General features: G+C 39.1%; 1 protein-coding gene across 6 annotated transcripts in view; it reads left to right on the forward strand.

Moving 5' to 3' along the window:
• The window catches only part of THUMPD2 (THUMP domain containing 2), a 40,333-nt gene extending 14,579 nt beyond the window's left edge, over positions 1 to 25,754 (forward strand). For 3 of the 6 annotated variants that reach the window (XM_085019472.1, XM_085019473.1, XM_085019474.1), the window contains 5 exons: positions 4,988 to 5,073; positions 8,627 to 8,700; positions 9,443 to 9,557; positions 18,970 to 19,078; positions 25,210 to 25,754. In XM_085019472.1, the coding sequence (XP_084875598.1) occupies positions 4,988 to 5,073; positions 8,627 to 8,700; positions 9,443 to 9,557; positions 18,970 to 19,078; positions 25,210 to 25,534 (709 nt within the window). In that variant the 3' untranslated portion in view covers positions 25,535 to 25,754. Of the gene's footprint in view, positions 1 to 4,987; positions 7,115 to 8,626; positions 8,701 to 9,442; positions 9,558 to 17,900; positions 18,068 to 18,969; positions 19,079 to 25,209 lie in introns of those variants that run through there. The other 3 variants (XR_014842090.1, XR_014842091.1, XM_085019475.1) reach the window with 3 other exon arrangements.
• The last annotated feature ends 716 nt before the right edge of the window (positions 25,755 to 26,470 follow it).

Raw genomic sequence — 26,470 nt, forward strand, 5'->3', positions numbered from 1 at the left:
ATAGCACAGTTCTTAAAATTCACCTTGAACATTCTCCAGATTTTATGGCAATTATTTTGTGGAGTGTAATTCCAGTTTTTCAAGTCTTCCTCAGGTTTTCTCCCTAGTTATGATGGGTACTACATAACAAATAAAAGTAAATGATTCATTCTTATTCAGCTATACTTATTGAATGCTTATCATACAACAGAAACTTTTCTAGATACGTTGGGTAAAGAGAGCTTGTTGGATGGATTTTTAGTTTCTTGGGAGCATGTTAATATTATTGGCATCTTCAAAACATTTTATATGCATGGCTCTGTTTACATAGTATAGAGTGATTTCAGTACCCTTTTCCTAAGTGATTCTGGGCATGGAATGTTTTTACAATTATAAAAGTCCTCTGGGAATACCTCACATTTGTGCATGTGTAAGCCTGCATCAGGATGTAAAAGAGAATATTTAAATTTGTTGTAATAGCTTTTCTCAAATGATGAGCTATAGCAGTAGAACTGGCACAGTGCCAAGGACATTGTAGATGTTCAAGAACTGTTGAATGGTTGAGTTCTTACTATGTGCTAGTGACATGGTAGCCCCACTGGCCTCCACATTATAAAAATCATGAGCTAAGTAATATTTCTTGTAACCTTAACACACGAGGTGATCACATGCCTCAATGTATTGTTGATTTCCCTTGGCCTCGCCTACTCCAGTATCCATATCCGACAAACTCCCAGACCAAACCAACCCACTCCTTTACACCCTACACCTAAAGCATGTCCAGGCTCCCCTTCTTCAGTGACTTTTGAAGTCAGTCCCAGGCCCTCACCCCTGCAGAATATTTGTAAAACTGTTTGACTTTTTAAAAACTATTTTGCCTACCTGGGTTTTTTAATTTCATTGACAGAAAAGGTGAGGGAAACTGAAAGATGTCCATATTTTAACCTGGTATAATTATTGATAGTCACCAGGACAAGGGTAAGAAAGACTAGTAAAGCAGTAAAATACGAAATTTTTAGAAGGATTCATAAAGCAGCTGAACATTTTTTAACACTTTGGTCCCTAAAAAGCTGAGCTGAAGTGTCTAGAATATTGATTTATGAAGAACATTTCTTCCCCAGCAGTGCTGACTGACACAGGCCAAATGTATTTAGATTTTTGGGGCACCAAAAACTCACTTTTAATTTGTAATTATATGTAAAAATGCTAAATTTCATGCTTTTTATTATTTATATATATATATATGTTTTATATTAATGTTTTTAAAAGATGCACAGTTTTATTTAAGGCTTGCTAGAACACTTAAGAAGTAATGTTTATGGCATCTCAAATAATACCTGGTACTTTACCTAAAAGTTGACACATGAAAGGTATATATCTGAAAATTAAGGTTCAAACACTGAATGAACAGTGGTTGAAGATAAGTTGCATTAGATGCTCTGTGATTGATTAGTCACTTTGGCTATCTCAGCAAAGGATGTGTTGCCTAAAAAGAACAATTCACCGGTGTGTGAGGAAAAGGGGGAATTGAACAGCAGATAGCAGTGGGCAAGAAAAGTGGTGGTAGAGGTCAGAAACTGCCCCCTGGTGACCCTGGCAAGAGAAGAAAATCAGAATAATGGAACAGAGGCTAGAGGAGCTATTAGGTTAAAAATGTATACCTCAGTCGTTCCTAAAGACATTGTACATAACAGAGCTCTTCTTTCTTTGCAGTAAAGAGCCGCTTGATATCAGTAGCTCCATAGGCATTCACTGCATCCAGCTCTGCACATCACCTAGTACAGTACAGCATAGTGGATAAGAACCGTGGACTTCACTTCCACCCTCTCCACAAAACAACCAAGTTTGGGCATGTAATCACATTCCTCTGCTATAAAATCAGGAAAAGAACAATATCTACCTCAGAGCTTTGTGGTTGGGATTAAATCAGTTAACACACGTAAAAATGAGATTGTTTTTAGGATAAGTGAGTGTTGAATAAATTCAGCTTCTTTTCTTTTTTTTCTTTTTTTTTTTTTTTTTGCTTGTCAGGGCCGCACCTGCCACCTATGGAAGTTCCCAGGCTAGGGATCCAATTGGAGCTGCAGCAGCCGGCCTACACCACAGCCACAGCAACACAGGTTCTGAGCCACATCTGCGACCTACACCACAGCTCATGACAACGCCGGATCCTTAACCCACTGAGCGAGGCCAGGGATTGAACCCATGTCCTCATGGATACTAGTTGGGTTTGTTACCACTGAGCCACAACAGGAACTCCCCAACTTTTATTTTTTTAACATCAACAACTCTGGGGGTGGGGGAGTAGCATTGATCAGAATAAAATTAATAAAATTAATTCAATTAATTTCAGTTGAAATTAGCTCTTGAGTACTTACTCTGTGCTAAGCATTGTGCTAGATATCCAAGGTTCAAAGATGAGTGAGATGGCTATTAAGCACGAGGAATTCAGTCTTGTGGCAGAACAGATATGTGATCAATGCTAGAGATAGAAAAGAAGACCTTACTGATGGAGGACAGGTGAGCAAAAAACCGTGGAGGAGTACCACTTAATGCACCACTTAAATGGAGAATAATAAGAGGATCTCAAGGGGACAAGTGAGAGAAGAAATCTAAGTGAGCAAAGAATTGCATTGGCAGAGGCTTGGAGGTGGGAGGAGCTTGAGCTATATGGGAGAGAGCAGACTGTTTTGGTGTAGATGGGACAAAATGCACAGAGACAATGGCAGAAAATGAGATTGAATGATTAGGAATGAGTCATGAAGTGTCTTGTAAGCCATGTTAAACAACTCTGAATTTATTCTGGAAGCAGTAAGAATTTGAAGCAGAAGAGTGGTGTGATCAGACTTGCGATTTTGAAAAATTACCAAAGAAATTGTATTTTAACATGAAAGAGAAATCAAAAGAAAAAGGGGGTTAAACTCTTTTAATAGTTCAGGCAGTGAATGATGAAGCATTGAACTAAAGGAAATTGGGGGTAATAAAAAGGAGGCCCTAGATTCAAGAAGAAGTTAAGGAGTCTAGAATAACTTCCAGATATCTGATTTTGGCACATAAGAGATACTGTGTCAGTCTCTGAAGTATAAACTGGGGAGAAAGAGGTAGTGTGTGTGTTCAGTGAAAAATGTCCAAGTAGATTTTTTTTTTCAGCTGCACCCACAGCATGCAGAAGGTCCCAGGCCAGGGATCCAACCCAAGCTCCCGCAGTGACAGTACTGAATCCTTTCATTCCTAGGCCATCAGAGAACTCGAATGTTAAAAGTTATAGCTCTGGAGTTCAGGTGACAAGTCTAGAGCTGGTATGTAGATTAGGATACCGAATATATAGATAGTAAGTAGCCTAAGAATATGAAGAAGTGTTTCAAGATGTGAAATACAGGGAAAGGAGGGTCTGCCTAGTTCATATCTATACAATTTTGCAGTACTTAACCTCCCGGGAAAGATGTCTAAACACATTTAAAGATAAAAATCTGGGATTTAGGAGACGAATCGAAGCTAGAGATGTAGGTGAGAATGACTTGAACTTGGTGATAGACATTATGTAAGAGAATAAAGAAGAAATGCGTATGTGTAGAAAAGAGGATCAAGAACCACATTTACTTTTGTATTAGGGGGAAAAGCCATCTAAACTCTGGTTAAACACATCAGCCAGATTCTGTGAAAGCAGAGAATTACTTATTTTCAAGGAGTTCGTTTCTGAACATTTCCTCTGAAATAATGTTATTACACTGATGTAATAGGGCCCTTTCATTGAAGTAATAGCAGATTATTTTTGCCCAGGTTTAAGCACAATGAGAACACATCCACTTTGCTGTGTATTCATAGAATTGGTTCCCATAAAATAAAACCTCTGTTAGTAAAAATATCCACGTAATGATCAAAAATTTCAAAGGGTCTACATAAAATCTCTGACACTTAGAAAAGTGCTTAGACACAGACGGTTTTCCATAACAGTTCTCTCTTTTTGTGTGTGTCTAGTATGAAAATAATCTCTCAATTTTGGTTTTAACTAATGTTTTGTAGCAAAGTAATTGTTACGCTTAGCCTGCAGAAGCAAAAGCCATTGATCCAAATATTTTATAAGTCTTGCTGTCTGCAAAATTTATATCCCAGATTCCAAATCAATGGATACAGTACTATTTACAATGTGAAATTTTATTTCCTGAAAAACCTTTAAAAAAGTAAAACAACCCTCATATGTGGCTTTGAAACAAGCCTACCCTTAAAACTATTACACACTGATTCTTGAGATCATACTGTCATATCTTTCCAACAAATTGCATAAATAAAATAGCAAAGTGCATTGAAATTTCCAAGGAAATGCATGTTCATTGCGAGAAACAGAAGACAACATTTTGAAAATTTGTATCAAATCTAGAAACCCTGATAGTAGCAATGATGAGGTAAAAGTGTAAAGTGGTACATGATGGAGACCAATGAACTCACTGGGAGGTGTCTCTTTCAGCCTTTCATTCAATAAATTGTCTTCGACAATGCAGTGTCGTGCTTCATTCCGTCCTTTGAGAAATTTGCAAATGAGCAAAGAGCAAATTTACAAAGGGAACCTTTTATAGAAAACATATTTCAGGGGTCAGTGTACATTAAACCCTGCTTCCTGTGCTATATCACAAAAGTGTGCTCCTCTTGATGACTTCAGATCAGCAAGAAAAAGTCTATTCCGTATGGAAAGTCAGGGAGGTATATAAACACTTTAGAAAGATTTCCCTCATGTAATTACATTATTGTAAGTTAAATATATAAGGGTTTAAATTTCAGCTGTCTAAAAAATTTACCTTTCTGAAATACCATGCTGGCTGGTTGACAGCATGCCAATTTGAGAAGGTAGTTTTGCAACAAGGTTAAATACTCTCTAACTTAGGGAATGTCTTAGTGCATATTGTATGAACATGTTAAACTGATATAGAGATAGCAATGGGGTTTTTTTTGTTTGTTTGTTTATATCATGTTCTTTAATATACAGTAATACTGGGTATTCTTTTCTTTGTAGGGTTCCTTTAGCCAGCAGAGCTTACATCAAGACAGCTGGACTGAGATCCACCATAGCATGGGCAATGGCGTCTCTTGCAGAAATTAAGGAAAGGAAAATGTTTTCATTCCTGTTAATATAATAGCAAGGTCCTTTCTGTAATTAACTTATTCATTCTCTTACTGACAGGCATCTTGTTTGCTTTTTCATTTTTCTTCTTGGCGTTATACTTATGAACTGCAGTGATAGGTCTTTATATATTATTGAACTTCTGAGAGCATTTTGGCTACAAAAAAGCTCTGTCAAAAGATAGCTACATTTTGGCATTTCCACTGTGGCACAGTGGGTTAAGAACCTGACTGCAGCGGCTTGGGTCACTACAGAGGTTCAGGTTCAATCTCCCGCCTGATGTAGTAGGTTAAAAGATCCAGCATTGGCACAGCTGTGGCTCAGTTTCAGTCCTTGGGCCTGGAACTTTCTTTTCTTTTTTTTTTTCTTTCTTTTTTTACGGACTCACCCCCTGCATGTGGAAGTTCCCAGGCTGCGGGTTGAATCAGAGCTGCAGCTGCAGGCTTCCACCTCAGGCACAGCCATAGCGGATCTGAGCTGCATCTGCGACCTATGCCACAGCTTGCAGTAATGCTGGATCCTTAACCCACTGAGAAAGGTCAGGGATCGAACCCACAATCTCATGGTTCCTAGTCGGATTTGTTAACCACTGCGCCATGACGGGAACTCCGACTACGTCTGTGTCTTAACCCACTGAACTACAACAAGAACTCTTGGCCTGGGAACTTCCATATGCCATGGGTGCAGCCATATAAAAAAAGATAGCTATGTTTTATTATTTCTGATTTTTTGTCACAGTCATGTAGGCTGTACATCCAAGATCTTAATCAATTTTTGTGAATCTTCCATGGACAGAAGAAAATCTTATTTTCTAGTCAAGAAATTATCTCTACTTACTGTTTTACTACATGCTCAGTTCTGAAAGGTATTTTGAAATTTATTATGTTACTACTTTTTTTTAAGATTTTGCATTTCTATCAGCTGTTACCTCATTCAGCTGCCATGTAGTTTAATATATATGCACTTATGACTGCTACATTGTGAACTGTGCATCTTTATTGCTGCATAAAGTTTTCATTATCTTGATTTGTGAATTCAACTTAAATTTCACAATGTGTTAATATTTTCATCTTTTTCTTTGCATTTTTCTTTATAGTGAATCTTTCACACTGCTTTATTTTTAGCTTTGCAGGTATGTTTTTGTTTTTTGGCCACACCTGCGGCTTGCACAAGTTCCCAGGCCAGGGATCAGACTCAAGCCATAGCAGTGACAATACCAGATCCTTAACCTGCTGAGCTCCTGGGGAACTCAACTTTGTTTTCATTTTTTAGTGTGTGTTGCTTTGTTTTGTTTTGTTTTGTTTTTTTCGTGGTATACCCGATTGTATTCCTCTTCTTTTACTCTGATTATAACTTCTTACAGTTTACTCTTTTTATTTTTGCTAGTGTGATCTCAAGTTAATCATTCCATTGTTCTCCCTGAGGCTGGATTTTATGTTCTATTCCATGAATGGTTCCCTCCCCCGGCTCTCTCAGTTTAACACATGGGACTCTATCGTTACCTTCAATCAAGACATCAACTCTTTTCTTTGCCAAGATACTGTTTTTACACCAAGACACTCTGACCTTTCCCCTCTGGCCCCTCTTCCCTATCGTGAAATGAAACCTCTAGGGTCCTTTTTTTCTTCTCCTGTCCTACCTTTACTCCTCCCTGCGAGACCTTCATTACAGATACTTCCTTCGCTATACATTTAATTCTCCTGTTTCTTATTCGATTTTAATTTTGGAATGAGAAGAGAACTTGAACATGCTCTCCTCACCAAGTCTTCTGACACATTGCAATCTACGCCCACGTACTTTGACTTGTCATCATGGTAATAAGTGAGCTGTCCTTGTTCCACTCCATTACGTATGTACTGGATTTCACTCCCTCTTGCCTACTTAAGGACTTTTTTCTCTACTGGGTCATTCCCATCTGCATGTACATGTGTAATATCCTGCAACTTAAAAAAAAATTTTTTCCCCCGAACCCACATGCTCCATCAGCTTCTACCCCCTCTGCTTCCCTTTACACCAAAACTTAAAATTAGCTGTCCGTATTTGGTGTCTGCTTCTCTTCCCACTCTCTCGTGCCCACTTCCATCAGATTGTCATCACCAATACCACTGAACTGCTCATCTTACTTAACCTACCAGAACGTGGGCAGCATCATCACTCCTTCTAGGAATGGATGTCTCCGCTTTGTTTCAGGACCACTCTAGGTTCTGCCTGTGTCAGGATGTGCTGCTGTCAGTGTGCACCACTGAATTCACCTTCCAACATCTGTACCTAGGAAGTCACTGGCATCCAGCCCCCAGACTTTTCTAACTTCTCTTTCTAGATGGTTCATCTAGTTAGGATGCTTTAAATACCATTTATAAACTGATTAACAACCACTGTTCCCAAATTTATATCTGTAGCCTAAACCTCTCCTCTGAACGCTTGAGTCCAGTGACTCACCTGACATGCTTGGCCTAAGAGGTGCCTCAGAATATCTCCTCTGTAGCTTTTCCTCCACAGTGCTTCCCAACTCAGTAACAGGTAGCTGGTGTTCCTGATGCTAAGGTCAGGAACTTCAGTCACTTCAGACTGTTGTCATTCTTTAACATTCCACATCCAATCCATCCTGTTGGTTTCACCTTTAAAATATACCCAGAACCCAACTACTTCTCACCACTTCCACCAATGTCATTCTTTATTCAAAACACCTTTTTCTCAGGCTGGATTCCCTGACTAACTTCCCTGTTAATACTCCTATCCTTTTGTGGTCCGTTTTCAGCAGAACAGCCGGAATGATCCCTTTGAAATTGTAATGTCATGTTACTCTCCTCTGTTCAAAACCCTCCAATAGTTTCCCATCCTTCAGAACAGAATCAGAATCCTTATAACACCTACAAGATCTTATGTGATGTGTTCCCCTAGATGGGAGAGCTAGTAGTTTTTTCCCCAGATTTCCTGTTCTTCCAAGTACAGACAAGGTGACAGGTTCCTGGACCCTTAAAATTGTATGTGTCATGTGACTGACATGCTCTCACCAGTTAACTGTTGGTGGAAGTGATGTATCTCACTTCTGGATGGCACCTTTAAAAGCCAGTGTATATATAATTTGTCATGCTTTCCCCTCTACCACAGTGACAGCAGAGTTCCAGGTGGGGACCACGTCACTTCTGGCTTCCCAAGTGAGAAGCAGAAGCCCCAGATGTCATACTCTGGACATATAGCCTGAGCTCCATGGTGTTTAAACCTGTAGATCGTGGGGGTTATTATTCCATGCAGCACAGTGCAGCCCATCTGAATGGAGCTGCCTGGCCACCTCTCCGAAGTAATCACTACTTTCTTCCTCTCACTCACTGTGCTTTGACCACACTGGTCTCCTTCCTAATCTTTAAACGTGCCAAATATACTCCTGCCCTAGGGTGTTGACTACCTAAAATTCCTAATAAAGAATAGAAAGAGTCTTTACCCTGAAATGTTGATTCTTCAAGTTTTAGGTTTCTTTTATAATGCCTTTTAGAAGAGATTTAATGATGTCAAGTCAATATTTCTCTCTCTAGGCTGGTGCATTTGTTTTAGATCCAATGTGTGGACTTGGAACAATACTTTTGGAGGCTGCAAAAGAATGGCCAGTAAGTTCTAAAGTTTGGTAAACCAGGCAGTGTTTTACTTTAATCTCTCTGTGCGTGTGTGTGTGTGTGTGTGCGCGCGCGTGTGCGCTCACTTACTAATTATTTACAGGTAGATTATCTCTTTAGGGATTATTATTTTTTAATTATATGAGTTGCTATTTACTGTAGTCAAAATAGACAGTGAAGGGTTAATTAAATTGCTGTGTTATTTAAGTACTATGATAAATTTAGGAAAATACAGCAGAATTCCAATAATTAGTCATGACTTAAATGGTATAATTCCCTAAATATTTTAGTCATTTGTAACTGTAAAATATTAACAGATTTTAAATTTTTAACAAAAAGTTTTTAAGTTTTTGCTGTTGAATGCCATTTTAAAGAAATGCTCCTAGGAGTTCCTGTCATGGTGCAGCGGAAGAGAGTCCGACTAGGAGCCATGAGGTTGAGGGTTCAATCCCTGGCCTTGCTCAGTGGGTTAAGGATCCGGCGTTGCCATTAGCTGTGGTGAGGTCACAGACGCAGCTGGGATCCTATGTAGCTGTGGCTGTGGTGTAGACCAGAAGCTGTAGCTCCAATTCGACCCCTAGCCTGGGGACCTCCATATGCCACAGGTGTAGCCTTTAAAATTTGTTTTAACCAAATTAGATTAATTTTATTTTCATCATTTGGAAAAATACAAGTAGGTTTTTACTGCATAAACTTATGATGGTTTTATTTATACTTATGACTTTTTTTCTCATAGGATGTGTATTATGTGGGTGCTGATGTCAGTGACTCACAGTTACTAGGTGCGTCTGACAATCTGAAAGCTGCAGGCCTTAAGGATAAAATCGAGTTACTTAAAGGCTCTGTTATAGGTAAGATATGAAAAGTGCAAACATTCGGGAAAATGAACATCTGTAAATATGTAGGGTCATATTTGTAAATCTGTAAATATGTATGTATTTAGGGTCAATAAGCAAGATTCCCTTTTCCTATATAAAAGTTGAATTGTTTGTACCTTGTAATAGACCTGTGGGGCCAATACTCAGTTTACTTCCGTTATTGTAACTTTTATTTTTCAAGAGATTCATGCTCTAGAACATTATTTATGTAGTTTGCCTAAGCATTTAAATAAAACCATGCCTTTTTAAGATGTGTTTGTTGCATCTGAACCATTTCTCATAACCAGGGATCACTTATTATAGGCATAAAGAGAATAGAATAATAATAATAGCTCTTCAGATTTCTTTCAGATGAACTATATGAAATATATTGAATTATCTTACCTTCTCCTTGCCTCAGTTAAACAGTATTCCTGTGATATAGGGAATAAGGTAACCACCCATCCCAGTTTAAAAGTAAACCAGTACTACTTGAGTGTTAAAACTGGGAGATTCTGGGGAAACCAGGACAGTTGGTCACCCTGGGAGGCAGAAGGAAAATATCACTCCCATTTTACTGAGGGGAAAATCAGCAGTGAGAAACATAACAAGGAGTCAAGTCTGTGAAGTCTGAAATATTATTTTCCTAAGGCCCATGGTGTTTAGACTGTTTCAGAAAAGCCTCACATTCCATCTTTCTTTCCCTTAGTGTACCCTTTCTCCCTTAAAAGTGACCACCTTTAATTTCAGCCAAGACAACTGTATTCTTTTGACACAGTGAGACTGGGTGATAGCTAAGTCCCAATACTGAAGCTGTCATGTAGAGGAACAAACTATCATTTTAAAAAATGTTTTTTATTGTAGTGGGAAACTGGTAGAGATGAGTTACTCTCAGGAAGAAAATGTTGGGAGTTCCCTTGCTCAGTGGGTTCAGGATCTGGCATTGCCATGAGCTGTGGTCTAGGTTGAAGATGTGGCTCGGATCCTGTGTGCTGTGGCTGTGGTGTAGGCCGGCAGCTGTAGCTCCGATTCGACCCCTAGCCTGGAAACCTCCATATGCCGTGGGTGAGGCCCTAAAAAAAAAAGAAAAAAAAGAATGTTAGGATAACTTTTGTATAAATGTGTAACAACGCAGCCTCAAAGAAGAAATGGTATTATTGATTGAGATGTCATAGTTGTTTGGTGCCAATGACTGTCCTTTCAGACTTTCAGTCCAGGTTTTTAATAAAGACTCTATGCATAAGAGACAAGTTTCTAGAGGAAGTCGGGGGTGATTACACTGAAAGCAAGTTTTCATATACCCTCATTTCTTGAGAAAAGTTTTTTTTTTGGGGGGGTGAGAACTTCAGGAAAGATGGAATAGCTCTATAAATCATTCCTGAGCAGTGGTTTTTCAAAATCTTTACAGTCTCAAGAGTGCCTTGGCAGCATGAGGAAGAAGTACTGATTTGGCCATTAGAACTTGGCTGTACTACCAACTCCACTTTTGTCGGTTTTTATGTTTTGGGCATTTCCCATAAGATTTTACTTTTAAAAACAAGCCTAAGTGCTCACTTGGATTTTTTTAAGTTTTTTTTTTTAAGTTCTCTGTGATACCAGATAGCCAAATAAATCCTCATTTTTTTAAAAAGGTCGCTCTAACTACCATGTTAAAAACAGACGAGTAGGGCACAGATGGAAGCAAAGAAACTAGTTACAAGATCATTGCAATAATCCAGGTAAGAAATGATGATGGGTTGACACAAAGTGGTATTGTCGGAGGTGTTGAAAAGAGGTCAGATATATACATATTTTGAAGGTAGAGCCAACACAATCTGTTGGTGGATTGAATGTGAGAAAAAGACTAAGAATGACCCTGAGCTCTCCGCCTTGGGCAGCTAGAAGGTGGCCTCCTTTTATTGAGTTGAGGAAAACTGCAGGGGGAACAGATTAGAGTTTGGGGCCCATTTGGTTCCACATGATAATTAGACACCACGCGCAGGAGATGTCGAGGTATTAGTTTGATATACACATCTGGCATTTAGGGGAGAGGGTTGCCATCACTGGTGTAGATGACATTTAAATGCATGAGATCACCTAGGGAATGAGTAGAAGTAAAGAAGAAAGGCTTCCTCTGAGGATGAGATGCTTAGAGGTCTGGAGGGTGAGAATCTAGTAAAGGAACAACCAGCAATATAATAAGAGAATCTGAGGAAGAATGATCAGCTATGTCAGATATTGCCAGTTGGTAAAGCAAAATAAGGCCTGGCCATTTCCATGGAGCAGCAGGAACAAAGTCCTGCCTGCCTGAGTGGTGGAGAGAATGGGAGAAGGTAACTTCACGATGGCTAGTGCTGATCATCCTCTTGAGCAGTTTGGCTGGTAAAGTGAGCAGAGAAACAGGGAAGATTAGGGATCAAGCCTGGATTTTTTGAAGATAGAAATTAGAATTCAGGAGTTCCCATTGTAGCTCATGGGATTATGAACCTGATTAATATCCATGAGGATGAAGGTTTGATCCCTGGCCTTGTTCAGTGGGTTAAGGATCCAGCGTTGCTGTGAGCTGTGGTATAGGTAGGCCAGCAGCTACAGCTCCAACTGGACCCCTAGCCTGGGAACTTCTATATACCACAGATGCAGCCCTTAAAAAATTAGAATTCATTTTTTTTTAAAGTACAACATTCCTATATGCTAAAGAGAATGACCAGATTAACAGGGGAAACTACTTGACACTGTAGGAGAGAGAAAACTGCTCATCCAATACTCCCACCGTCCCCAAGAAAGCATGGCACGCAGCTCACAGGTGTGGGGCGGGCACTCCCAGTGTCAGGGAAGGCTGAGCACATGAGGATGGAAGTGGTAACAGGTCACACCAGAACAGGTATGGCCATTAGTGCACATTCCCTAAACCTTTGTTTAGACTGGATATTATCATTTCATTACAATTTTTTAAACTCTTTGCCAATTTGATAAAAATTTATAAAATTTACCTTTCTTTAATTACTAGTAAGGCAAAACTTTTTTCACATTATATCATTTGTAGATTTTTCTTTTATGAATTAATTGCTTATTTTCAAGATAACCTTCTGGAGGAAAGAAACACTGTTTAAATTTGTTTCAACACTGCAGCCTTTTAAGATTGGAAGTCTGGGGGAATTACATATCTTGTGTACATAGGAGCCAATATTAACTATTTAATCAGTAGCCCTTTAATGCATACCTCTACTTTAGAGGTAGACATTCCAGCTAGATACAAGTGTTGATTTTCTTCCTTAACTTGGTGTTACTTTTAAAAGCTCTCATCGTAAATACAATTTAGAATTGTATTTCCACACAAGGATCTCACACCTTTTTACAGCAAGAATTAAAGACTTCTCTAAGCATGGATATATCTAGGATGTTAGTAAAACTCCTACCGTAATTTACACTACTGCATAATTGATGTCTTCATCCTCTTTGTGTGCTTTAATGGCTTTATTTTTTTCTACTTTTTTAGTAATACTCTATCTTATGACCCTCTACTAATATAAAATTAGATGATTCTTTAACATGCAGAAATTGCATGTGTTCTCAGGTTTTCATCATCATGAAAATTGGGAAGCAAATGAATATTATGTTGCAGGCTATCTTAGGAAATAATTAGTCATTGGGATTATTTTAAAAATCTGCAGATATATTTACATTCTTAGTATGATATATATATGCAGATTTGAGTAAAAGAAACACACATATGATTAGCTAAAATGACAAAATTATAGGCAGGTGAAAAGGGGAATATTTTCAGTCCTTCCAGTTTTAGACATTCTATAGCCTGTCACATTCATTGAAGGAGTATATATAATAAGATTATTGATAACAACTACAATTTGGTCTCAGGCACATCTCTACCCTTGTAGATGCACGGCATGCTTTTTTTAAACACACCTGTAAGCTCTCCGTAATGTGGTGGTTGCCTTTTCTTTCATATTAGTGTGGGTTTTCCTGTAATGCTATTCCTGCCCCTTGGCCTGGCCCCTGGTGTTCCAGCCAGGCATCTATTTTGGCCCATACCACATTCCGCAAGATTCATGAAGCTGCCAGGCTGCCCTGGCATTTGGGGAATTGGAAGGAAGTGTAGGAGGTGATAGGTTAGGTATACATGAAATATGTGCAGGATAAGAAATTCACCATAGAGAGTTTGAGTGTTTTTGCTGCAATGGCTTTATCATTTATCATATAATATAAATCCCTTTTTTGTTTGGTAACACTGCTATTCTGTAACAGACTCTTTCAGCAGCAGTAAAGTTTTAAAAGTGCATATTTAGTGAAAAAGTTAATACTGAGGTACCATTTCTCAACAAAGCTGTTGATGAACACAACTTGAGTAAAATGTTTATTGACATCTGTCATCCACTGTGAGAGCTATGGTAATATCACAGCTGAAGGAAATGCATTTAAATATCACTCTGGGAAGCATGACTTTTCATTTACATCAAATGAGCACTCTTCTAAATGAATTTTGCTCATTTTCAATTCCAAGTTTTCTGAGTTACGTAAACAAAATGAAATTATAGCTATTAATATGTTGGCTCCGTTAGCAGAAGACCTCCACAGAAAGTTAAATATTGCCCGCTTTCTATCAGTGTTATCTGATGCTCCAAAAAGAAAATCAGCTAAATCAATTCCAGTAGCAGTCTAGCTTCCCCCCCTTCTTGAAAATTTAGAAAGTTTTTTCTGTCAGAGATGAGACATTTTTCATTATAGTGAGTGCTACTGTAAATTCAGCTCAGCGCTGCACATGTATCTGTTTATACATTATTTGGTGGACCACAGCATCATGCTGAAAATTAATATTTTTATTAAATAAACCTATGAAGCAGAAAGGTACATGGAATTTGATGTGGTACCCAAATAAGCTGTGACGTTCTGAATTGAAAAAGAAACTTGAGTTATCAAAATAATAGACTTCTAAAAAAATTTTTTTAAATATACACAGTGTAACTGAACTGCAGTCTGTCTGTGATAAAGATGGTTGAATGCAAAAAAAAAAAGTAATTCAGCATAACAGTACATGCTTTATTTGCTTGTGTGTTGGTAGCTGGGCTTTAAAATGTTTACACCTTGAAGAATTATTTTGTAAATCAGCCAGAGTATCTTACAATTGTGCTATATATAAACTTTATAATTTAACAAGTTATCTAGTTGTGGTTGCGTTTTCAAAACTCATTCCAAATTAATAATCAAAGAATTCAACAAAGTGCTGAAAAACTTATGTTTTAGAAATTTTTGATTAAGTGCAGTTATTGGTAATAAAACAAAACTGGCAACAAGACATTGAAATCTATCCCTAAAAACCCCAAGGAAAAAAATGAACAAATACAGCCAACTGAGATGTCATTTTACTACAGAGATATTTTCAAATATAAAAAAGTTCAGGTAATACTTCACTAAGAAGAACTTTTGAAGAGGGAAAAATTAATAAAAAAATCCAGCCCTTTAAGAAGTGAATCAACTGAGGACTAGAGAAGCTAACGTAATGTGATTGATCATGAGTATTGAATCAACATACAACTAATTTTGAACAACTGAGAATTTAAGAATGCCATTGTTAAAAGCCTGGACTAAGGAAAGAATAACACAGCAGAAAGTACAATGAAAGAAAATAATAAAAGGGTGTGCCCACATAAAACTTCTCAAGCTTTCTTTTGTCTAAGTATACACATAGACACTCTGGAGGCTTTTAAAGCCTTTTGGAAGAAAACATCTTGGAGTTCCTGTTGTGGCTCAGTGGAAACGAACTCAACTAGCATCCATGAGGACACAGGTTCAATCCCTAGCCTTGCTCAGTGGGCTAAGGATCCGGCGTTGCTGTGAGCCGTGTTGGAGGTCACAGGCACAGCTCCGATCCCATGTTGCTGTGACCATGGTGTACACGGCCAGCTGTAGCTCCAATTCGACCCCTAGCCTAGGAACTTCCGTGTGCTTTGGGTTCGGCCCCCAAAAGCAAAAAAAACAAAAAAGAAGAAGAAAACGTCTTAGGACTATAATCCTGGCTTTAAGCAGTTCTTACTCATTTTCTCCCAGAAGGAAAGAAATAGGACAATTCTTTTGCTCAAGACACACCGTTACTTTAATTTTTTTTCATCCTGAAGAGATTTTTAAAAGATTATTCTTGTTTTCAGCTATGTATTTCAGAATTGTATCTCTCTGGTTACAGACTCTTTGTTCACAGACAGGTTAGGCATTTGATAATTTGAGCGATTTTACTGTGTGTTGAATCTTATGGGTCAGATGCTCATGATGTTAGGATTTTCTGCATCAGAAACCCTGGAGGTCGGGCCAACAGTTTGTGGTCTACCAGGCCCTTCAGATGATTCTGATCACACTAAATAGGTTTGACTGGAGACCTGAGAATTTGCGTTTATAGTTCTCAGGCGATACTGACGTTGCTTGTCTGGGGACCATACTTTGAGAGCCACTGCTAAAGGGAAGTGGTTGTCCCACCTAGGCCTTTGAACGCTGTGAGAAGGAATTGCAGAGTTCCACAGAGCTCCTTGGAAGGATTCCCAACCCACTGGTCTCCACCCGGCTGTCATCTCCCTGTACACATCAGAGAGGACATTGTAAATAATAACTACAGCCATAGCTGATGGCTACCGAGTGCCTGCTGTGTGCCCCAGGCACTCTTCTAAATACTTTGAATAAATTCCTCACTTGGTAACTCCTGAGATAAGTACTCATCCCATTTGACAGATGAGAAAATAGCAATAATGTCCCAAAGTCCCATGGCTAGAAGGTGGCAGAGCCAAATGCAAACTGTCTGACAAGAGAGCCTGCACAAGAAAAGCCATATCAACAAAAGCTTAGACGATATGATATTCTATTGTAAAATGACACCACTTTTGTCAGTTTTGTCTGTTATAAGCAGTTTGTAAAAAATTACTCTCTTCTATCTAGGTGAAGTTTTCCTTCAACTTCTAAAATGATTTAAAACAGTTCAGCAAACTATAAGATAGATAGAGGCTGACCAAAAGGGGAGGAAATGTTACCAGACCTGAACATGGGCAACTAATGTATGTGTGTAGACAGAAGACTTGGGCTCAATCGCAAGAGTAAATGACTGCCTGTTCTTCATAAGCTGTTATACATGGTTGCTTTGATTGTCCATCATCTTCAGTAATTTGGTAGAAAGTATATGGTTTTCAAATTAATGCGTCTGATATCAGCACCCTAAAATCAAGTGCATGAAGTTAAAACATGACTTGGAAAAAAGATTTCCTGCCTAGCCCTAAAAGAATATCATCCTGGTCCTTGTTTTCTAACCACCCACTTTCTTCTGCTGATCTCAGATAACTAGGAAAGATTAACAAGTGTTTATTAGACTTTCCTAAATAACAGGATTTTTTTGTTTTGTGATTAAATTTCCTGCCTACAAAAATTTGTATTGTATTCAGAATAAAGATTATTTAAGTTATATTGCATTTCTTTAGAATTAGATGATCTCCGAAATGAAAATGATTATCTAACTTAATGTAGGTGATATTGGAAGAAAAATAAGTAGAAAGTGAAAAGTATACTCAGAAAATGTGTAAGTTAAGATTGGATGTATTGAGTTCCTGTGTGGCTCAGTGAAAACAAACCCAACTAGTATCCATGAGGATGCAGGTTCGATCCCTGGCCTTGCTCAGTGGGTTAAGGATCTGGCATTGTTGTGGCTGTGGTGTAGGCCCACAGCTATAGCTCCAGTTAGACCCCCAGCCTGGGAACTTCCATATGCCTCACCTGTAAGCCTTAAAAAAAATTTTTTAAATGGATGTATTACCTTATGGTAATCTTATTTACAAGAATAAAATGTAAAGTTGACAAATTTAGATTCAGTAATTAAACACTCATTTTATTTAGTGATGGTATTCAGTTTATTGATTATTGATTGTTTAGCCTTTTCTCTAGTCTTAGGACTTAAATAGATATTCTTAACCTTTTGGGTCTCCTTAAAATGAGACCTATGGGCATCTCTCTTAAAAACTAATACATCTACAGACAGGTGGCCAAAAAGCACATGAAAAGATGCTCAGCATTACTATTTATTAGAAGAATGCAAATCAAAACTACATTGAAGTATCACCTCACGCCCATCAGAATGGCCATCATCAAAAAGCCTACAGACAATAAATGCTGGAGAGGGTATGGAGGAAGGGGAGCCCTCCTAACAGTGTTGGTAGGAAGGTAAATTGGTGCAGCCACTATGGAGAAGAGTATGGAGATTGCTTAAAAAACTAAATATAGCACTACCTTATGATCCATCAATATCACTCCTGGACATATATCTAGAGAAAAACATAATTTGAAAAGATACGTGCACCCCAATGTTCATTGCAGCACTACTTACAATAACCAAGACATGGAAGCAGCCTCAATGTCCACGGACAGAGGAATGGATAAAGAAGATGTACATAAATGCAATGGAATATTACTCGGCCATAAAAAAATGAAATAATGCCATTTGCAGCAACGTGGATGGACCTAGAAATTACATACTAAATGAAGTAAGTTGGAGAAAGACAAATATCATATGAGATATGTAGAATCTAATAAAAATTTATTAAAAGAACTTATTCACAGAACAGAAATAGACCCAAAGATTTCAAAATCAAACTTAATGGTTACCAAAGGGGAAGCATAGGGTGGAGGGATGAATTGGAAAGTTGATGGAATGAATGAGTAACAAGGACCTACTCTAAGCACAGGGAAATTTACTCAATACTCTGTAGTGACCTATATGGGAAAGGAATCTGAAAAGGAATGGATATTTGTATATGTATGACTGATTCACTTTGCTCTACACCTGAAACTAACACGTAAGTCAACTATACCCCCAGTAAAATCTTTAAAAAAAAAAAAAAGCCAAATCTGATAAAAATCCAAATACAATGAACAAATCCACATTTATCCCACTAATTAATAGCTCATGGAGATGAAAAAAATTTTAAAGAAAATTCAAATAACCTTTATCTAATGACCAAAAAAACCTAATAGATCTACACATGCAAAATTTTATATATAACCATGAGAAGGGAAATGAAAATTACAGGATGTAATTTTGTAAAAGGTTTTTCTAGACAGCCTAATATGTTTCTTCTTACTTCTAGCAACTCTTTATCCATGTAATGTGTTTAAAGAGTTGAATTTTCTGGTTAATTTACAATTCTGCTAACTTATGTCATATTTTATTATTACCTAAAAAACCACTTTTCAAAGAACAGAATACAAAAACCATACCATCTATCTTCAATGATTCTGAAAGCCTTTCAGGATCTTGATGTTCCTTAGAAACAATATTAGCAATCCTAAATTTTATTTAATATGCAAAAACAATCCTTTTTTTTCATGTTTGGGTTGTATATTTTTGAACTTGCTGTAATAGGATATTCTCATTTTTGTATTTCAGAATTGCCATTACCTTCAGAAAGTGTTGATATTATTATTTCTGACATTCCATTTGGGAAAAAGTTTAAGTTAGGAAAAGATATCAAAAGCATTCTGCAAGAAATGGAAAGGTAAGTTGTTGAATTTATTTCCATAATTTTTGAACTGTGGCACTTTTGTTTTTGTTTTTATCTTTTTGTCTTATTAGGTCCGCACCCACGCACATGGAGGTTCCGGGGCTAGGGGTCTAATCAGAGTTACTGCTGCCAGCCACAGCCACACCAGAACTGAGCTGTGTGTGCGACCTACGCCACAGCCCACGGCAATGCCGGATCCTTAACCCACTGAGCAAGGCCAGGGGTCGAACCCTCAACCTCATGGCTCCTAGCCAGATTTGTTTCCGCTGTGCCACGACAGGAACTCGGAGTGATTGGACATTTAACCAAAACATTATCATAGCTGTTCAGTTAAGATTTGATTGCATTTTAGTAATTTCCCAGACTTTTTATAGCTTAATTTTCTAAGGTTTCACATCAGAAGTTTTTAATTGAAATAGTTATCCCGTGTCATTGTATAAGTTTTGTTTAGGAAATAAATTAATTTTTCATTATTGGCTGAAATTTGGATATCTAAAATAGTGGCCTGTATTTCAGTCACTAAGCTAGTTACGTATTTAGTTCTAATTCTCCCCGTACCCTGCCCACTGTGTGTTAATCCCCTACACTTTATAGGAGAGAAACAGACCCAGAAAGACTCTCTTTCTCAAGATCACAGAGGCTACTGAACCACAGAACAGAATTTACATACAGAACATTCAGTCACAGAATGGACAGCTTTATTGTTGATTTGAAATGAAAATGCAGAGGTGCTAGTCATGTTGTGTTTTAAGGTCAAGCCCAGGGAATATAATTCAGTGAAAGTATTTCTTTGAGAGGTTCAAATAGTGAGGCTTGAATGTATACTTTCTGGATATTTAAGTCGATAATAGGAGAGAACCTAGAACACACAGAGGAATGAAAGGATATGGATAAGGGGTCAGTTCGAATTAAATCGTCTTAATCAGCACTTGATGGCGCGGGACAACATGTACAGTCAATGTCCAGTCAAGAGCCTTACATAACCCTGTTCCGCAGTTACCTAACTTGGGACATCACTGGGCTCTCTCTCTGCGCAGCACCTGTAATTCAGACATTTCCTGAGCTCCTGCCTGGTAGCACGTTCCTGAGATTTCAGAAACTTTTGGAAAAACACTGGTGCCGGTTCTCTACTCCTCCCCACTGAGGCTCTGATTAAATTGGTCCGGGGTGGAACCTGGCCATTGGTATTTCTTAATCACTCTCGAGGTGATTCTGCAGTACTGCCAGAGTTAATAACCACAGCCTTTGAGCCTGGCAAGGTTACTCACCAGCTCTACTATTAAACCAGCGCATGGTGAGATAATATGTGTGAGCACATTACACTTAGTGTGGAACTTTACACTTACTGTGGAACTTCACAGAGATGGTGGCTTCGCCTGCCTGATGACCTAGTGCTGCATATTTCAAACATCTCCATAAGTCAGTGGAGGGCAGTGTTTGGCGTAGACACGCCTTTCAGAGCCAGTAAAATTATACTGGCTTTCTCTAGGCCAGTTTTTGGGTTTTATTCTAAGTAACTGAAAATGAGACAATAGTAGATATGACCGCCCTCACATTGTTTCAGTAAGTTTAAATATTTACCTTAGAATTAGGAAAATATTCAGAATTTCCCACATGATTCAAGTGCGCCCATAGAGTCAGTTCAAAGTTTATGTATTTGAACATAAGGAACGTCTCCTTCTCCTGTGACCAAGCTTCCTTGCCACCTGCCGTCAGCCTTTATGGTTTGACTTTGACTTTTTCTGGTTTGAGGTTTTACATGGGAAGTGTAGCATGATGTAGTGATGAAGAGTACAGGCTTTGGAGCCAGAATATCTGGGCTCTAATCTTGGCTCTGTTACTTAATAGTTTTTCTGTCATAGGCAGGCTGCTAAACCACTCTGTGCCTCATCTTTATTCAGTACCTACTTAATAGCATTATTTTGAGGAGTCAGTGGTCTTCAAGGTCTTAGGACAGTGCTGGACACTTAGAAGGCACCCAGAAACTGTTAGCTCGTACCTGATGTTTTAGTATAAACCACTCCAGTGCTTTGGGGAAGTAGGTGGGGATATAGATAAATATATCTCTAAGTGCACATAACTTTTTTTCCCAGTAGTTTACCAGTAGTTTGAGGCTGTAGATAGAAAGTAGAAGGGAATGGAGGGGGACTTGTGTTAGTAAAAATAAAAAATACCAAATAAACCTGTTTATAATAAGCAGTGGAAATAACTGGGTCCTGAAGGTAGCAATATAGCACTGTATTCTTCAAGAAAGAACATGCAGTCGGAATTTAGAATTGTCGGACAGATGATCGATAGCTCTGGTGGTGTGAGCTATGCACTCTCAGCTCAGTTATTTCTTCCTTAATTTATTTGGGGAATAACAATTTCCTGTATGCAAAGCACTGTGAAGAATTAAGTCTCATATTTGAGCTTTCCTCTCAGCTATAACCATGTAAAACAGATAAGCAAAGTTAGAAATTCAGCTTGCTCATCTGGATGGAGGAAGTCACTGTATCTCCAAAAGACATGAGTTGGATTCATGGAAGAAGCATGATTTCAGTGAAATTCAGAAATTTGCAAAGAATAAAAAAGGAGCCCACACCATGTTCTATACATAGACATATTCAGCAGGTATTTCTTGAGTAAGTAATGAAGCAAAAAGTGTGTTCAAAAAACAGAGTATACCAGACTGCTCGGAACAGAAATTAGTGTTAGAAGGTTAAGGCTTCATGCTCAAGTTCAAATAATTTGGGTGTTTGTATCATCTACTCTTGGTCTTGTGGGTCCACATGCAAAAGAGAAACCTCTTTTATCTTGTTTAATAGAATTTCCCCAACTTATTAACCACATAATTCTTGTTGAGTTGTTGTGTTTTTTTTTTCCCCCACAGGAAACAATCATACTACACTAGTGTTCAGAGGAATACAGTTTTAGGAAATGTTGCTTTATAATTTCTGAATAGCTTTCTTAGTAAATTATGTTTATATGAACATGGAAAGATGCCTAGAAGGATATTTATCAAAAATATTATCTCTGAGTAGCAGGATTTTGGGCGATTTTTTTACTTTCTTATTTCCTCTATTATTTGAAAATTTTACCATAAATGGTGAAGTAATTCTAATGGACATCGTTCCATGTACGTATACACATAGATTCATGTTCTCAATTTTACGTAAATAGGATCATCCTTAGTTTACTGCACTGTATAACCTTTTCTTTTTTCACTCAAAAATATGTCATGAATCTCCTGTCTAACTAGCTGTTATAATGTACATAGCTTTCAGTGGTATCCATAGTATTGCATTATAGGTATATACCATTATGTAGCCAGTACTTATGGATGAGCATTTAGGTAATTCCCACTTTTTCATTTTAATAAAGAACAATGCTCTGAATATCCTTCAATTTTGAGACTTACTATTTGACTAGGTTACTTAAAACCACAGTGCCTCAGCTTCTTCATCTGCAAAATGGCAATGCTAACAGAATATACTTGAATTCTCTAGATTAAATGGTATATAGTACAAAGCATATAAAACAGTGCCTAGCACATAATAAGCACCGAGCAAATAATAGCTGTCACTGCCATTGTCGTCACTATTAATTCTATTGCTGCTACTGCTTCTACTGTTACATCTTGGAATAATTTCCTAGAAGTAAGGTTGTTGGGTCAAAGGTTAGTATACTTCATATTTTTATACATTATTGCTAAAACTACTGTCCAAAAAAGTTAAACCAGTTTTTGTCTTCGAGAGTACTAATTCTCCCCTAATCTTGCCATCCGGAGTACGGTAGTCTTTTTATTTTTGTTAACATTGTAGGTAAAAAGTGTTTAGAGATACTTGCATGTTTTTTGTTTCTGTCCCCTGGTACAGCCCTGTTCCATCTCGCCCTCTCTTCTCCTGTAACCAGGGTTTATCCCCTTGGTTCCTGCCTCCTCACAGATTGTTCTCTGCCCACTTCTCATTCTTATCCGCAACCTGTTCGTTCATCTCATCTCTCCAAATCCAGCCATTCCTTCCCTGGGCCCTTTTGCAGCCTTGCATATCAACACACTGAACTAGGCATGTGGCTGTGAACAGGATAGAGTCTCTGCCCACATGGGGCTGGCACTCCAGCATGGGAAGATATCATGAATAATAAACAGGATAATTTCAGATCATGAATGAGACAATGAAGGAAATTAAAGAGGACTAAGAGAGTGACTAAGACAAAGGCAGTGGCTGCCTGGGATAGATGCTCAGGAAAGGCCTCTTCAAGGAGATAATGTTTGAATTCTGGGGCCTGAATGATGAGAAAGCACACAAGGGAACCAGTGTCAGTGCCACGTGAACAGCAGGGCCGGATGTCCTGAGGCCAGAAGGAGGAAGGGCAGTGTGTGAGAGCATAGTGAGCAAAGGGAAGCAAGCAGACACTGAGTGGGAAAGCTGGGCGAAGGCTAAGTCATGTGGCAGCCCAGAATGGATGTGAAGTGTAGTGGCAGAGAGAATTTGCAGGGATTTACAGTTGTCCTCTGTGTGGAAACCTGGAAGAAGAGGTGGGGGAATTGTGACAAGAATGGAAACAAGGCCCGTCCCGAGACGGCTGCGATGGTGCAGCCGGAGTACGAGCGTAGAGTGAAGCGGGTGGATCTGTGATGTCGTTTGGCGACAGACTCCTGGATGAGCTGGCTGTTTAGATGAGGGAAAGCTAAGCTCCTGACATCTTTGCTGGGCGTGGTGGGTGGTGTGGGTCCCCTTTAAGTCTTGGTCCTCTAGCTGTCACCCTTTCTCCTTGCCTTTACCTCCAAACTTCTCCAGAGAAGAGTCTACACTTGCCATCTCTGCTTGCTCACCGTCCAGTCCCCCCTTGACTCCAGCAGACCAGCCCCGGCTCCTGCCCTGGACTGAGATTGCTGCCCCAGGGTTACTAACAACTTCTCATGATCCTCATTTCGTGTTCGTCCAGCAGCACTTGACACTGTTGAGATCATTCTTTCCTTTCTTGAATCTGTACTCTCTTGGCTTCCATGACATCAGCATTGTCCAGACTTTCTCTCAGGCTCTCTGCTTCGTGGGCCCTTCCTCCTCTGCCCTCCTTGCATGTGAAGTTTGTTCCTTGGCCCTTTCCTCTTCTCCCTGTACTGCCACTTTGCTGTCATCCACCATCATGGCTTTATCTGCCATTTCGTCTTGGAAACAGTGAATTCTCCACCTCCAGCCCTGGTCTTTCTTTCGCATCACCTCCAGGCTGTGTGTCCAGCTGTCTGTTGGCCCCACCCTCAACACATGCCAAACCGAGATCTTGTCCTCCCACCTCCTCCTACCCCCACTGATTCACCCTCAGCTGAGCTACATTGAGCGCCTCCCCTGCTCCGCTTCTTCCTGACATGGTGACTTCCTCTGCATCCAGCACCCCCTTACTCCAGTCCCTCAGCCTGGCTCACTCCTGCTTGTCCTTAACACCCAGTATAGGGGATCTCATCCTCTGGGCATTTTCCCCACTCTCAGTGCCTGGCTTTGGGTCCTCCCTAACCGAGCTGTTCCCACCGCACCTCACACTCACCTTGATGGTGGCCTTGCCACACTCTTTAACTCTTTACTTGCCTCTCTCTCCCCCTGAGTAGTCATCTCTTCAGCAATTCAGGGGACAGTATGCCTGACATCACTTTCTCTACATAAGTTCCATACAGACCCTGGTCATAGAATTAAGAGCATGGATTTTCCACGAGCTGACATTTCCAGGTCTTCCCTTCTTTTTCTGATCTTCCCTTTTGCCCTTTCTTTGTTCATGTCCTCACTCCTTCCTGGTGACTTTCTTCTGCCATCAGCCAGCTGCCTTTCACATATGCTGATTCCTTAGGATTCTTTCATTTTGGCTTTTCCTTTGTACAATCATTTATTAGACTGTGACTACAAATTACTTTGAGGTTTGCCTTTTAAATAGAGCAAAAATAGATAATTAAAGCAGATTTGTACTAGTGTTTCCATAATTACCATAATGAATATGCATTCTGGGAGATACTACCTAATTATCAAAATCCTCGTATTTAAATAGATAAAATTAAATTTCAAATTAAAAACACCAGATATTTTAAACAAAGTGAGATTGTTTGTTGTCTACAAAGGAGGAAGTCCCCAAACAATTATCATCTTTTGTCACAGAGTGCTTCATGTTGGCGGGACCATCGTGTTGCTGCTTAGTGGAGACCACCTCAGGCGCCTTAAAGGTTGTGAAGAGAGCAGCGTCTCCTTGTGTCCCAAGGGCAGCCGCACAGATGAACCTGGAAGTGAAGAATGCTTGAATCCTGAAGAGAAAGCTGCCGTACCAGAGCCAGCATGGTCTTCACTTGAAGCCAGTAACCAGGAACACTTGGACAGAATGCCACCCTTTGGCTCTTTAGTGCCAGTGGAATGCTACAAAGTTAGCCTGGGAAAACCAGATGCATTCATATACAAATATAAGAAGTCGCACTCCCCTGGGCAATAGCAGGTCTGCCGGGTTCAAGTCCTCATTTGTCAGCGGTACAGCCTAGAAGAGGGTGGTCTCTGGGATCTTGACAGTGCCAGAGGGTTGCAAGTAAACAGACCTCGATCCTCACAAGTTTGGGAATATGTACACTATCAGAATTTCTGAAACATAGAAACTTTTATGTTTTGTTTTGGTATCAACTTCTTTTGATATTAAACTTGATTTTTTGAAGCTGTCATTTTGTTCTCCACTGGAATGAAAATAACTTAATTTGCAGTACATTTGCTGTGTCCCCTATTTTATAAAACATCAGTGGGAATAATAACCCTGTGAGTTAATAAGCCAGTATCCCCCAACATGACAGAAAACAAAACTTTACTTTTTTTCTAAAAGTATTAATAAATTGACACCTATTACTTAAATGCATTATGTTCAGTACTTGAAGAAATAGGAAGTTGATAAAAAAATATGAGTTCTTTTTTTTTCATTAGCCTAATGTAGTGACTTAGCTTTGTGGCTGCTGTAGTACTATCTGAACAACCTTCCCATGTTGGGGAAAATTCTCAAACTTGTTTTCCAGCTAGGGTGTGGCACATGACTTAGGCCCAGTGTCAGGGCCCTGTGGTCAGTGTGGGGTGAGTGGAGTTTTTACCTGCACACAGCTCCCAGTAGGCCCAGTGGACTATAGCCTATCATGTGTTCATATGGTAAGTGTTTATTGCATACCTACTCCCTGCCAAGGCTTGGAGCTTATCAGTGAACCAAACATATCCCTGCCCTCATAAGACTCTAGTGGGAGTAATCTATTTGATAGGTTAAAAGATGACAAGTGGAGGGCCAGGAGGAGGGGAACAGAAGAGCTTTGCATTCTTCTCAAATAGCTCTGGCTTCATTGAGAATGGGAGATTTGAGCAGATATGTAAGGACATGGAAAAGTGTCCCAGGCATATGGAA

This window comes from Sus scrofa, chromosome 3 (assembly GCF_054392235.1).
Source record: "Sus scrofa isolate SSC_HxYL_T2T_F1_AM1 chromosome 3, Sscrofa_HxYL_maternal_Yorkshire_Landrace_v2.0, whole genome shotgun sequence".
Taxonomy (NCBI): Eukaryota; Metazoa; Chordata; class Mammalia; order Artiodactyla; family Suidae; genus Sus; species Sus scrofa.